This window comes from Martes martes (assembly GCF_963455335.1).
Source record: "Martes martes genome assembly, chromosome: 18".
Taxonomy (NCBI): Eukaryota; Metazoa; Chordata; class Mammalia; order Carnivora; family Mustelidae; genus Martes; species Martes martes.
The window spans coordinates 32504787-32520482 of NC_137906.1; the positions used below are offsets into that span (position 1 = coordinate 32504787).

The following is a 15696-nucleotide window of genomic DNA, read 5'->3' on the forward strand; positions in this document are numbered from 1 at the left end:
TCGGCACTGCTGCAACACCGGCAGTCACTGTACAAAAGAAAAAGATGTTTTAGCCAAAGACTTGACTGAATGGCTACTACTTGTCGTGGTCCAAGACCATCTTTGTGACAATGGGGGGATTGGTGTGTACTTGAGAGGTGGGGAAGACGTGCCAGCCCCACATGGTGACAAGTTCCTGGACAGAATCGGGGGGCTCGGAACAGGGATCCCAAAGGAGTAACTTTGGCATGGTGCGCTGCCTGGCCATCCCATGCCAGCTCTGCGTGCCACCAGAGGCTACCGCTAGATCAGACACATTCCACGGTGGGGGAAACGCAGACCGAGAGGAACAGACCAGACAGAAAGGAAATTACAGTCGTGCCCAACAGTTGCACCTCAAGCTCTTGGCAGCCAACTCAAGGAGCCGGGCCTGCCACTCGAGGAACGCAGAGGAGCAAGGGGCAGCGCTGGCAAAAAGACATCAGGCTACATCCTGCAACAGAAAGGAGCAAATACAAAGACGCCGATAGTGCGCGTCTCTCTTAGAGAGGCGAAGGAATCATTTTTCTGCCAGTAAAGGCAAAGAGCCTTTCAAAGACAAAAGCCGAGACAGGGGAGGGGCGGCCGGGCAGAAGAGAACGGGAGCGCACACACGTCTGACGGTGAACTCAGGGTCGGCTCCCCTAAAGCGGAACCTGGGGGCCGGGGTGGCAGGAGGACCTGTGCGGGCTACCTCAGCAGGCCGGGTGTGGGGTGAGGGTTCCCCCAAATCCTTATCTCTCTCTTCTAACGTGCTCTGGGAAAAATACGCTCCCAGAAACAAACATTTCACTTGATCCGAGGTTGGAGAGCTGAATGGATTGTTTGTGCTGAAAGCACGTCTTTTCCTGTTATTCTACAAAAGGGGGGAAGGTGGCACTTCTCGGAACTCTTGAAATACGGCCCCTTGAGTACTAGATGACGCTTCATTTAGAACCTTGACAAAACAGTGGAGGAGAGCATTGAAGGGCTGACTGTCTGGATCCTAAGTGACTCCTACACACACACATTGACGTCATAAACCATAACAATATATCTTGCTTTATTGAATTTCTTCCAGCTCTGAACCAAAGGCTGAGCCATGCCAAGGAGATGACACGGGTGAGGGACGGCCTGAGGGCTCGAGCTGGGGAGCTCTCGCACGCGCCTCTCCAACGTGGCTTCATCAAAAAATCCGACTGCAGTGAAAATTTAATTTGTGGATTCTATATCCCATTTTGATGCGCCATGTCCTGCTCTGAAGCATCCTGGTTTATTAAATGGCAAGAAGAACACCAAGCGAATCTTTTTGGCGGCTGTGTCTTTTCCCAGAGATGTCAACACCAGCCTCACATCTCTCTGTCCTCCCGTTTCTGGCCCTTTGGGAGCTGTCAGTCGGAGGTTCTGTGGAAAGATTGCTCCTCAGCGGGACCACCTCCCATCCCCCCTCAATGAGGCCAGTGGGAGGGGCCCAGCTGCTGGCTCCCTCAGGAATGCGGCGGTGGTCAGCACGACCGGGACACACCGAGACTTGAACCACGTCTTCAATTTCCACATTTTGTCCCTTTCCTAGGACTGCCCCGACTCCCAGAGACTTTGTCAAAAATGAGGAAATCTGTGGCAAAATCTCTCAACAGGAAGAAAAACACTCCAAGGTTATCTTGACCTTCAACTAGTGGCTCCACTCTCTGTGAACAGGGGGACCCCAAGGGACAGAAACACTTCCTTGAAGAACTCCACAGAACTGGATTCCAGTGCAACCTCCTCCTCTAGTTAGAAATTAGGGCCCAGAGATGCTAAGTCACATCTGCAAGGTCAGAGAGCAAGTTGGCAACACAGTTAGAAGGATTCCAAAGGTGGACAGGACCCAGCTAACTTCCAAGCGCTCTGCTGTTTGGAGGCTGACTCAGGGATGAGCTGCTCGGGTAGGAGTCCAAGGATGGGCGAGAATTTGCCTCTAGCTGCCCAAGGAGCTCCCGCAAGGAGTGTGGTAGAGTTTAGGGAGGGTGGGGGATGGGGCACTCTGGAAGGAAGTGATGAGGCAGACGTTGGGGGAAAGGGACAGGCAAGGCTTGCCTGCCAAGATCCCCAGAGGGCAGTCAGCAGGAGATGACATGATCTGGTTGTGCTCATGCCTACTCTGGAATGGTCTCCATTGCCCCCCAACCACTCAAGGTGATCTCTCTCCTCAAAGACCCCTCCCCAAAACCAACTTGGTATTGCAACGCATTCTACGTGAAGTGGATTTGACCACCAGCCACTAGGGAGACAGAGAACAGGGTCGACTCCATACAACACATGGGAAAACTTTGTTTAAAAAATAAAAACCAAAACCCTTTGAGCATCTCTGTTCTTTCCCCAAACTTCCTCCTGGGCTAGGTGCCTCAGTGCCTCCCCCAACTCTCTTTCTCCTACTGCAGCCTCGAAAACCCCCTCTGTTACTCTGAATGATCCCATTCTGGCCCTTGGCTTTCAAGGCCTGTGCAGCCATTCAAAAGCTCAAGGTGTTCTTCTGGGTCCAAACAAGTTAGTGGCCGAGAGTTGTTAATGAACAAGGTCGACGTCACGATATGACAAGAATATGCATGTGACCAGGGAAACGGCACACGTGTGCACGCACACGCGCACGCACACACACACACACACACAGGTTCTTAGGCACCGAAAGGCAGGATTTGGTTGCAAGCCTGATTGAGTTTCTTTGCTAGCCATTTCCCTCTGACTGAAATAAACACTGTGGATAACATATTGTCTTATTTGCTTCAACCCTTAAGTGCTGAGCAACAGACAAAATTCCAAAGAAACCCAGATTTACTTCACATGGTCTGGGAAGATGCACTAGGACGCTCCGACTTCCAGTAGACCACATGCTTCCTCACTGCCTTCCCACTGGGGTCAGATCCTGCTCTGTCCAAGTGACTCAGAAAGGGTCTCCCTCTGCATCGCTTCCACCCCGCGATCACAGGATTTGGGGGGAGGCGGGGGTGGAACTCCCAATGAATTCAAAGAATCCAAAATAGAAGGGAAGGGTGTGGCTCCCTGATGTCAGGAACCAGTTCCTAAGTTTCCCTTCTAAGTTCTGACTTCTGGATTCGGCCTCCTTAGCAGGGGCCCCCACCCAAGAGAGTGGTAGAAAAGACCCAGACCAAAGCTACATAAAGAGACGTAGACAGCCACACCGGCTAAAGAGGCCACAACGGCACCAGGTGAATGATGGGCAAAAAAAAACGTGTTTTGTTCTGACCATACGAGGTCTTCTTGGCTGTAGTCACACAGGCATGGCCAGCTCTGGAAAACTATAGACCAACTATTTCGAAAGCTAACCAGATGTTGGGCCGACTTCCAATGTACTTCTAGTTCTGATTATGTGTCAGTCGAGATCCAAAATGGTGGCTTGCCAGCTCTCTGCATGGCGAAAGCTTCCTTTTATCCTATTACCTTTCAACCCTTCCCATACCTCTCATCTGTGTTCCAGTAACTTCTCAGCAAAAACAAAACAAAACCCAAAAGGCCCGAGATTCCTCTTGGGTAAACAATGATAAATGGATGGGACAAGAGGGTGATGGGTGGGGTGGGGGAACTTTTAAGAATACAAAAGCTGCGGAACTCACCCCCCTCCCTTGAGCCAGGCCTCTGCAGACTTGACAAAGGAGAGAAGGCTGCATTTGCTATTACAGATATGAACCAGAATTCATTATGTGGCCCAATTGAATCACAACGAGTGCCTTCCTCCAACTGGTCAACCCTTTCCACAGTGGGATATTCATTTCGGTGCAGCATCTCATCTATTATGATTTACTGGAAGGCCTGAGCTAACATTTGGTTTTTATTAACATGGCTTTTATGTTAAAATTGTCTTATGATGAAAAATCTATCGGAAAGAGACCATTTCATTAGGGGCCCTGCTTGCAGGGTACAGATCTAGGGAAGAGAGGCTGCAGGTTAAGGGCAGCTAACCTCCTGCTGCCCAACCAAAACACCAACCAACCAACCACCATGAACAAGAAAAGACCCCCACCAAATACAGACCTGTGCCCACAGGCGACGACTGGAGCACAAACCAGACAGCGGCTCCGTGCCAGGCAGTGTCCTTTGGGGGCCCCCCGGGCACCGGGCTCCAGACGGCAAACCTGAAGTCTCCTGCTTCCTCTCCAACCCCGCTCCATGGCCCATGCTCGCTAGTTCTGGAAATGGCACCACCAGCCACACGGTGGCTGGGTCAGGGACATGGGCATCACCCAGACTCCTCCCTTGGTGCCCTTTCCCATCTGAACCAAGCAGGGCTCCCCTCCCCCAGCCTACTCCTCTCCTTGTCTCCCCATCTTCGAAAGTGGACCCCCCCCAGTTGCCCAAGGGTCCCCTACACTCTATTGCCACATACAAACCATCAGCTCATCTTGACTCCAGGGCCAAAACAAATCATAAACGCTTCCAGTTTCCGCTGGCTCTATGGCCAACGTGCTGATTCAACCCACATTATCCCTTGCCTGGACTACTGCAACGGCTTCCTACTGGGCCTCCCACTTTCCCATTTGCAACACTCTCCCTCACGCCCTTCATCTACCTCCATCCAGTAGTAGCCAGACTGCTTCTTCAAAAATATCCATCTGACCACACCACTCTCCTACTTAAAAATACTTCAGTCTCTGGGGTTTCCGGGGCGCCAGGATGGCTCAACCGGTTAAGCAGCCAGCTCTTGATTTCACCTCAGGTCATGATCTCAGGGTCCTAGGATCAAGCCCCGTGTCTGGCTCCATGCTGAGCGGGAAGTCTGCTTGAGATTCTCTCTCTCCCTCTGCCCTTTCCCACTGCTCTCTCTCAAACAAATAAATAAATCTTAAAACAAACAAACATGCCCTTTAGGGTTTCCCACTGCACTTGGAATAAAATCTAAATTCCTTTTCATGGCCTTCAAGGCCCCCTGAGACCTGGACCCCGCTCACCTGGTCAGTGCCTCGCTTTGCTTGGCCTGCTGTCTGCTCCTCAAACCAGTGAGCTCCTTCCCACCTCATGGCTTTTGCACATGCTGATCCCTTCGCCTAGAGCACTCACGCCCCAGATCTTGGCAAAGGGGACTTCTTCTCACCCTTCAGACTTCTGCTCTGATGGCATTCCTCGAGGCAGCGTCCCCAGCCGCCAGCTAGTCACCCCTACACCCCACCAGCACATGAGCCGGTTTCGTCTCGTTTGCTTGTACACTTGATGGAGGCTTGTTCCAGCAGCCACAGCAATGCCTCGCATGCAGTAAGTGTACAGCACATACCTGTCGGATGCCAAGAAAGCCCTTCGGTTTCACCTCCTCAACACTGCCCATACCCGCCCCTATCTTTCCATCTTGCCCGTCTTCTGGCAGAACCGTCGCGCACCCTGTCCAAGGGACACAGAGAGGTCCGGTGGGCTCCCGGCTGCACCGACCTTCAGCATCCCTGACGCAGCCCGTGGGATGCAGTTCACCGTCACCGCCCACCCGTTCTCTGCCCACAGGCAACAGCCTGCCCATCTCTCAGAGCACAGCCTGCCCACCATCGCACACCGCCCACCCGCCCAACGAGCGGACCGCGATCCCAGCCTCAGTGGGCTGGAGTTCACAGCCCCCGGGCTGAGCACGCTGCCAGGCACGCAGCGGGACCCACATGAATAACTGAGTAACTTCAAGCATAAATTCTTCATGATCGACGCAGTCTTTTGGAACCAAAGGCGATTTCAGACAAAGCCGTCACTTTCAAAAGAAGGTAAACACGGAAGCCACGCAGATTGCACAATGCTTTCCTGCCTGAACAACCTTCAGAGCTCCCGCTGCGTTAGAATACCATCAAAGCTCCTCACCGCCATGCGCCCCCGCCATGTGCCCCCGCTCGCCTGTCATGCTGCCTTCACCTCCCACCCCTCTTGCCTTGCTCCCTCCACAGCGGCCACACTCACCTCCCTGAAAATATGAGTTTGGTTCACCACTGGGTTCTCAACATTAACCGCAGTGCCTGGCATTGAATAAGTGAGGCTTCTAGAAATCTCTGTTAGAAGGCTGAGTGAGTAAATAAATGAGCAGCACTAGTGCAAAATGGAAGAAGGAATTAAATTCCCTTAATTAGACATTTCCACTCTTTTAAGAAGGAACCCCCTTAGATGTCGAGGAGGAAGAGAAGGAAGAGGACGGGGAGGGGGCCATACCGCAAGAAAGAAAGGGAGGCTCGTCCCACAGGACTTCAGGAGGCTGGTCCCTCTGGGACACAGCCCTGGATGAAGGAGCTGCGGTGTGCAAGGACTTCCCTCCTGGGTACCCAGGAAAGCCAGCCACCAGAATGACAAAGAATTCACCCACGTGCCCCTTGGCCCTCTCGAGCCTGGCACTGTCTCCTGCAAAGCTGGACCTTCCCGGCTGAGGCCCCAAGCACAGGCCACCATAAAGGGTGGCCAGAGGAGCTGCCATGCGCCTGAGAGGTAACCAGCCCACACACTGGCTGAGCGCTGGCTGGAGGCCAGGTGCTGAGCTGGGTAATGCAGGGGTCCATCGGGAGACACATGGTCTCTGCCTCTAGACACTGGGCAATCCAGGATGGGAGAGAAAAAATGGAGAGAAAAAAAGCTATAAAAAGTGCCACAGGAATTCCATGGAAATTAAAAATGTCTGTTTTTTTTTTTTTTTTAAGATTTTATTTATTTACTTGACAGAGAGAGAGAGATCACAAGTAGGCAGAGAGGCAGGCAGAGAGAGGGGGAAGCAGGCTCCCTGCTGAGCAGAGAGCCCGATGCAGGGCTCGATCCCAGGACCCTGGGATCATGACCTGAGCTAAAGGCAGAGGCTTTAACCCACTGAGCCACCCAGGTGCCCCAAAATGTCTGCTTTTCAAAGGACATTCTCAGCAAATGAAAAGACAAACCACAGACTGGGAGGAAATCTTTGCAATACTCAAATGATAAAGGATTTGTATCCAGAACATATTAAAAAAAAAACTTGCAAAACTCAACAATAAGAAAATGAACCATCCATGAAAAATGGGCAAAGGATTTGCAGTAATACTCCCCCCGCCAAAGAAAACATGCAGAATGGCAAATGAGGCATACAGAAAGAAAGTCAGTATCATTAGTCATTAGGAAAATGCAAATTAAAATCAGAGTAGGACACTACTACATGTCTGTTAGAATGGCTAACATTGAAAAGATGGCCAGACAAGTACTAGCAGGGACGTGAAGACACCAGAACATTCATAGACTACTGATGGGATATAAATTATACAGCTACTTCAGAAAAGAATTTGGCAGTTCCCCTTCCTTCCTTCTTCCCTCCCTTCTTTTTTTTTTTTTTTTTTTAAATAAAGTAGGCTCCACACCCAATGCAGAACTTGAACTCCCAACACAGAGATCAAGACCTGAGATCAAGAGTCAGATGCTCTAGTGACCAAACCACCCACGAACCCCTTGGAGTATTTCTTAAAAACAAACAAACTGACAGTCATCAGATGATTCAGCCATCCTATTCCTTGGTATTTACCCAAGAAAAAAGGAAATATATGTCCATAAAAGACTTGTACATAAGTGTTCCAAGTAGTCTATGCTTAAGAACTGGAAATAAGCCAAATGCCCATTAACAGATGAATGGATAAACAAAATTGTGGTACATTCACACGGTGGACTGCTTTCAACAGTAAGAAGAAATGAACCACTGATAGACAGGACATCGTGAATCTCAAGATAATTATGAACATTGAAAAAAGCCATACAAAAAGAAAAAAAGTATGTATTACCTAATTTTATTTACATAAAATTCTAGAAAGGGCCAATGAGTCTACAGTGACAGGGAGCAGCCCAGTGTTGTTTGGGGAGAGCAGACAGGGAGGAGGGGTGAAAGGGGGGAAGGAGGAAGTGTCTGGGGTGATGGATACGTACTCTGTCCTGATTGTAGCGGTGGTTTCAGGGGTGTATACAAATGCCAAAACTGGTCAACGTGTACACTTTTCAACGTGCGCAGTTTATTGCATATCGATTAGTCACAATAAGACTTTTTCAGTTAGCATGGGCCTCAGCCAAGACGGATTGGATTTACCCTCCTGAGTCAAGCAACTAGAAAACTCGGCAAAATACATCAAAGGATGACCATGACACACTGGGCAGGGCAGCAAGCAGCACAGCGGGGTGCCGAGTGAGAGAAGGAACGAAGGCAGTGGGAGCAGGGACCGCTTTAGTTCACAGGCCAGGAAGAGCTTCCAGGTCTCGGCAGAGAGAGAAACCACCAACAAAGGCCATTGTCTCTCTGAGATGAGAAGGCAGAGTTTGGAGCTCAGATGCGCCGAGTGACTGGAACTGAGAGCTGGGAAGACCGGAGAGGGGGAGGACCGGAAAGGAGGGGGCTGTAGAGAGAGCTACAGAGGGGTCCTTTGAGGCGTTAGCTAAGTCCTGCTCTGTGTATGGATGAGAGGGAAGGGAATGACCTTCAGGAACAATCCCAGGCTCACACAGGCTGAGAAGGGTTCCCGTTCCCAGCAGCCAGCATGGAAAGACCACCCACCCACGGCCCGTTAAGTATAATCCTCAGAAAGGGACTGCCTCAGTAGTGGGGCCAAGTGAGCCTGAGACTAAAGGCCATTCTGGACCAGCACCAGCAAAGCTTACAAGCCTCGAAAGGATCAAACTGATTCCAAGTAACTTAACCGTGACCCAGGACAGAGTCCAAAACCCAAACAGGAGAAAAATCAATTAATAGAAACATAACTAGAAATTACACAGATGATACAACAGACAAGAATAAATCAAAGGGAGATTATAAAATATTTTAAACTGAATAAAAATAAAACCACATATATCAAAATGTATTGCATGCACCTAAAAGCAACTCTTAGATTTATAGTGTCAAACTCTTATCGCAAAAGAAGAAAAGCTTAAAAATCAGTGAGTGGTACGGGAAGGACAGTATGACAGACTGGAAAGGAATGATAGCACAGGGGAATTGTTTTTTAAGATTTTCTTTACTGGGGCGCCTGGGTGGCTCAGTGGATTAAGCCTCTGCCTTCGGCTCAGGTCGTGTCTCAGGGTCCTGGGATCGAGCCCTGCGTTGGGCTCTCTGCTCAGCAGGGAGCCTGCTTCCCCGTCTCCCTCTGCTGCTCCCCCTGCTTGTGCTCTCTCTCCTTCTCTCACCCTCTGTCAAATAAATAAATTCTTGAAAAGATTTTCTTTACTCATTTGAGAGAGAGAAAGCAAGCGAGTGAGGGCGGTGGGGGAAGAGGGAGAGGGAGAAGCCCAAGCAGACTCCACTGCGAGGCCAGAGCCCAACTCGGGGCTCCATCTCACGGCCCTGAGCTGAAACCAAGAGCTGGACACCTAACCAGCTGAGCCACCCAGGCACCCCCAGCACTAGGGAATTTTTGGTTGGTGGAACTACTATAATGTCTCCTGGTTACGCTGGTGCTGGCCAAACCCATACCTGGGCTAAAGTTCATACAACTGCACACAAAAAAAGGTTCATGTCACTACACATTAATGAAAAAAAACAACAACAACTAATTACTTAAAAAAATCAATGATCTCAGCTTTCATTTTGAAAACTACAAAAAGAAGAGTGGATTAAATCTGAAATAAGCAGCTGAAGGTAAGCAATAAAAGACAGAAATAAAATATAAAACTAAAAAAATAGACAAAAATCAATGAAACCAAAAGACAATTCTTTGAGTATGAGCAAAATAAGAAATTGTTAAATCTCCAGCCAAACTGATCAGGAAAAAGCAAACGAATGCCTAAACAATCGATACCATGAGATAGAATGGGGACATCCCAACAGATCCTACACACATTAAAATGATAATAAAGGAATATAATGAACAAATTTATGCCAACAAATTTGATAATTTAGATGTGATGACAAATTCCATGAGAGACACAAGCTATTAAACCTCACACAAAAATAGATAAAGCTTAGGGGCGCGTGGGTGGCTCAGTGGGTCAGGGCATCTGCTTTCGGCTCAGGTCATGATCCCGGGGTCCTGGGATTGAGCCCCGCATCGGGCTCTCTGCTCAGCGGGGAGCCTGCTTCCCCCTCTCTCTCTGCCTGCCTCTCTGCCTACTTGTGATCTCTGTCAAATAAATAAAATCTTAAAAAAAAAATAATCTGAGTAGTTAAAAACCTTCCCTCAGAGAAAACTCTAGGCCCAGATGGATTCACTGGTGAATTCTACCAAATATTTAAGTAAGAAATAATACCGACTGCATAAAAACTCCATATAATCCAGGAGTAAGAAATACTTTACAATTTATTCCACAAGGCAAGCATAACTCTGAAAGCAAATAGAATGAGAGAATTACAAGTCCATAAACCAGTATTACTCTCGAACATAAATGCAAACATTCTTAACAAAATTATAAGCAAATCAAACTTGACAAGGTATGAAACGTGCCCGCTACGTTAGATGGTACCAACCCAAAGTGAGTACCACCTAAAGGGATCAGAAAACACTTCCTGGAGAAGGTGACTTCTGAGCAGACCCTTGACAGGCGAGCAAAATATCAAGAGGTGGTGACCTTGGGGGAAGGAAAACGGCAGGAGGAAACACAAGTGAATACAAGAAGGTAGAAGACTAGCCCGGACCAGGTAGGCATGTTGGCATTGACTGTGGTGGCTGCCAGGCTTCCAAGGAAGCTCCTGTCTTTGGGAATTGTCCCAGACACAGGGCTGAGGCCCCTCGGGCCACGTCTGCGCTATGTGACCCTGACCCCCAGCCATAAATGCATGTTCCAGAGTCAGACATACCACTGAGCTGGAACAGACAGAATTTGAAACCTGAACAGAAGCAGACTCCTAGCCCGGTGTCTGCTGGGGCCAAATCGTGATCTACCTTGAGGGAAGTCCCCGGAGCTGGTTGGTTCCTGCCCTTCCCTCAGCTTTTCAGCAACTTCTCAGATCCTGGGAGCTGCCCCAGGGGCCTTCCTGTAAACTTTCCCTTTTATTTAAGTTAATGAGAAGTACTTTCTGTTGCTTCTAACAGGAAGAACTTGAAAAGAGTTCAGGGAGTACCATGATAGCATCCCCAAGTTTCTCTCTGTGAAAGAGTTCTATCCCTAGATAAGAATGTGAACCCAGAGCCAAGGGTCTGTGAAGGGAAGTTGGACGAACAGATCAAGTTGGCATGGTGGGTGCCATCTGGACACTCCAGATAGGTAGAGGAGGGCGGGGCTTAAGGGAGAGAAGGCGGCACGGAGGGTTTCTGAACAGAGGAGGAACATGGTCAACACGGTCTTACAGAGGATCACCAGGCAGTGCTATGGAGGATGGATTATGAAACGGCCACACATTTGACTCCCTGAGAGGCTGGGATAACGGCCACTGGACTGCTCTGCCCGGATCTCTTCTGCTCTCATGCCTCCGGTTCTCACCTCCAGCATCTAGCTGAGGACCGGGTACCAAGTTGCACTCAGTTAAGTTCTGCTGATCAGACAAGCTGAAGAGGGAGAACTGACAAAACCCGGCGACTAAATGCTGGGATCAAAGGAGGGAAGGACCTAAAGGTCACGGCGGTTTCAACCTTGGCTGGCAATTTCAACTGAAGCAGAAATGGCAGGAAATGCGATGCGGTCGGGGTACACCGAAGGGGGACAAGCACAGTGTTTGAGGAGGTATTGAGGAGTCTCCAGCAGGCACCCAGCAGGAGCTCAGAGGCAGAGAGCACAGAAGTCAGGGGCCAGGGGAGTGGTGGGCGATCCCTGGCTGGGTGTAGGTCAGTCTCATCTAGTTTCGTTCCCACCCAGAAACTGAAGCCTCCTGTGTGACATGCACCAGGCCAGGGGCTGGAGGGGATTACAGAAGGCACGGAGGGGGGAAGGAGACTGGAGGAAAACGTCAGCAGGATTCAGAGCCCCCTGGGCTCCTTTTAGAGGTCTTAAGCCAGGACTACGGAGCTGCATGTGAGCACAATGACTTGAGGTAAGAAGAGCCATCACGGAGGATCCTAACCACAGTGGGAAAAGCCTGGAAAGAGTTTCAGGGCCACTGAATAAGGGGATGATGGCAGAATAAATGATGCACAGACAAAGGATTAAAAAGAACAAGGCGGGGGCTCCTGGGGGGCTCAGTCGGTTGAGCATCTGACTCTTGATTTCAACTCAGGTCATGATCTCAGGGTCGTGAGATCGAGCCCCGCACTGGGTTCCATGCTCAGCGCAGCATCTGCTTGAGACTCCCTCTCTGTCTCTCCCTCTGCCCTTTCCCCTGCTTGTTCGCTCTCTCTCAAGTAAAATCTTAAAAAAAAAAACAAAAAGAACAAGGCAGTTCTCTGGGGATGAGAAATGATGTACAGATACATGATGATGTGAGAAAAACAGGATAGGAACAGACAATAAGGGATACCTCTATTCATGTTTAAGTAGGGACAGTTGTAGAAATAAAATCATATATACTCATACTTGGGTTTCCATGGATATCTTTCTTTGTTTTTAAGACTGATGTATTTGGGGCACCTGGGTGGCTCAGTGGGTTAAAGCCTCTGCCTTCAGCTCAGGTCATGATCCCAGGGTCCTGTGATCGAGCCCCACATCGGGCTCTCTGCTCAGCAGGGAGCCTGCTTCCTCCTCTCTCTCTGCCTGCCTCTCTGCCTACTTGTGATCTCTGTCAAATAAATAAATAAAATCTTAAAAAAAAAAAAGACTGATACATTTATTTTAGAGAGAGAGGGGCAAGAGCAGAGCGGGGGGTGGGGGGAGAGGGAAAGAGGGAGAATCCCAAGCAGACTTGAGCACAGAGCCTGACTCAGGGCTCGATCTCACGACCCTGAGATCATGACCTCAGCCAAAACCAAGAGTTGGTCACTTAACCGACTGAGCCACCCGGCGAGCCCCTGCATGGATTATCTTTAAAAAGACACACAAGAGAATACTAAGATGAACCACCTTAAAGAAGAGAGTGGAGTGGAGGGCAGGGATGGGAGGCGAGGCTTTTTTCCAGTATATTCTTTAGCCACTGGCCCACTTATTTATCAGGATTAGTGATTTAAGAACAACTATTTATTATGCTGAGTGCCTTTTAAGTGTCTCTAGACATAGGCTGTCTAATAAAACCCACCTCCACCTACCTCCCAATTAGCTTATGAAAAACCTACTAAAACATTGCAGGGTCTCATCCATGCCAAGGCCAGCTCTGGACAGTGGCCAGGAAGAATGCTCTCGATTTCTTCTCTGAAGAGCTTCTGATGTGGGGGTTTCAGAACGTGCCTGTGTCGAGCCGGGTGGGGGCATACACCAGCGGCTGTCCCCAGTGAGGAAGTGAGGGAACGAATCCTCACCAGGTCTGTCAGCCCCGCAGGGCTCTGGTCCTGACCACTCCGCCTCCACAGGGGAAGCCAGAGAACCACACCTTTCTCCAGAAAGGAAACCTGCGCTTCCACCCAATCTGCCCAGAGTCTATTTTAGCCCTCGACCCAGAACTTGAACATCAGCTATTATAAATAGCAAAACCAAGATTACAATTTGACTGATTTCAGTTCTGACGTTAGGAACAGAGGTCGGAGGTAAGTCGGCCGTAAAAAGCCAGGGGTCGAAAAGAAAACCACAGCGTGAATGTAGTCCTACTGGGTTGGACAGTCACTTGGAGCTTCCCTCCCACCCTACCCCACCCCACCCATGCTGCCTGAGTAACCAATTCCTGTGGCTTTGGTCTGTACTAAAGCACCTGAGAAATTCTAACAAAGCCAAAGAGAAGTTTTGTGGGAGTTTGCCAAAACCAGAAAGGACATTCCTCAAGGAAAGTGGCTTCCTCTTTTGGTTCCACGAGCCAGGGAGGGGTGTCACGAAGGCAGGCAAGGCGAGGAGGCTTACCTTTGTTATGAGACATGGCGTAGAGGAGGCAGAGAACAAACAGGGCATGGTAGTCGTCATCTGGGCTGTCCAGGGCGTGGTACACCATATCTAGGAAGGGTCTGGAAAAGAGGTGGGGCGTGGATGATTCTCTTGGCACGCACGATGAACAGCTCTCCTCTCCCACCTACCTACGGAGTGCTGGCCACCTTTGCCTTTGACAGCTCTGCCCCCAGCCTGCAGTGAGTCCATCGAGGGCTCTGTCCAGCACCGTGCGTGGAGGACAGGCTCTGCCCGTGGGAAGCTAACTCCAGGGGAAACTGAGGAACGGGCCACTTAATCAGTCAACAACTGTGGCCCGGCTGTTCCAGACACTGCGGGGTAAGTGATGCAAAGTCCCTGCTCTTGGGGTACTCCCATGCCAGAGAACAGATAGACCACATCATCACCTCGAACAGAAACAAGAGGATGACGAGAACCAGGCAGTGTAGTAGGCTAACTGTAGACAAGGCACCGACAAGTCCGAACAATTTCAGAACAGGGGCCCTGGAGCCAAGCGGCCTGGATTCCAATTTGGATTCTGCCTCTTCTGAGCTGTGAACCCTTGGGTTAGCTACCTAAAACCTCTCCATTTCCCCATCAGGAAGGACTCCAGGGGAGGGGTGAGGGTTCAACACGAAACGATGAAGGAAAGGCATCTGGCACAGGGCCAGGGGCACAGGATGAAGGGCACGTGGGAGCTATGACCAGATTTCTATTTCGAGCATTCCAAGGGCACTTCTCCAGGAGCCCACTTTGGCGGGTCCCGGCTCAGCAATTTCTTTTTTTTTTTTTTTTTTTTTTTTTTTTTTTTAAGATTTTTTTATTTATTTATTTGACAGACAGAGATCACAAGTAGGCAGAGAGGCAGGCCGAGAGAGAGAGGAGGAAGCAGGCTCCCCGCTGAGCAGAGAGCCCGATGCGGGACTCGATCCCAGGACCCTGGGATCATGACCCGAGCCGAAAGCAGAGGCTTTAACCCACTGAGCCACCCAGGTTCCCTCGGCTCAGCAATTTCTTAGACTGACTTTCCCTGACGGGTAAGAATCGATGCGAGGGTTCACCTCTGATGCTTTGTGGGAGAGGTCAAGAGAGTGGCTGCAGATATCACAAACCACATACCCCAAAGGCTGCCTTTCCAGGTGAAGGGCCTGGCCTGCAAAGACTCTTCATCACCAGGATAATAGAACATGCACGGGTCTGGCCCGTCGGCAGGAGGCTCCGAGCCTGTGACCACCTGTGGCTGCCTCTCTGGAGGCCAGGCTGAGGCCAAGAACGCAGAGCACCTCGAGGAGTGACCGAGGGCACACGTAACCCCCAGAAGGATGCAGAGCCGCTGTCAACATCACTGTCGAGGGGGAGTGAAGAGGTGTGGCTGAGAAACGGGGAGACTACTCACTGCATCGCCCTTTATACTTTAAAAAAAAATCTGAATTCCAAGAACGTACCAGTGATTCAGAACATTAAACTGAAAAATGCAAAAGAGAAAAGTGGTGCAAACGTTCTTGTCATAAGGTTGCAAATAAACACATGACGCTGGGAAGTTAAAGGAAGAGCCTTTCCTTAAAGGGGACATCTACCCCCAGGCCCTTTCTCCAGGGCCCCAGATCAGGCACCTTTTGGATGTGTGAGGAGTTCTGCCAGGTAGGGATCTGGGTTTCTGTAAGTGCCTGGCAATACCACTTCCAACCTAAGAGCGGGATGAAGTAGAAAACGTTTTCTTGTCAACAGCTGCCCAGAATGTGGATTGTGTTTTCATTCGAGAGCAATGCAGATTACCAAATGCCGAGTAGCGGATGGAGGGCTGAGCAGACACAACATCTTCTAAGAGACGAAGTAGCGTGAAACTGTTGGCATTTCGTTTACTGAGTGTACAGGAAAGTGAAAAAG

At 49.8% G+C, this 15696-nt stretch overlaps 1 protein-coding gene across 9 annotated transcripts in view; it reads right to left on the bottom strand.

The window, feature by feature from the left end:
• The window catches only part of CLEC16A (C-type lectin domain containing 16A), a 202530-nt gene that overhangs the window by 114548 nt on the left and 72286 nt on the right, over positions 1–15696 (bottom strand). For all 9 annotated transcript variants that reach the window (XR_013968418.1, XR_013968419.1, XM_080830266.1 and 6 more), the window contains exon 12: positions 13789–13889. Coding sequence is in view for 7 of the 9 variants with exons in the window: in XM_080830266.1 (XP_080686392.1) it covers positions 13789–13889 (101 nt within the window). In the remaining 2 variants the exon portion in view is untranslated. The remainder of the gene's footprint in view (positions 1–13788; positions 13890–15696) is intronic.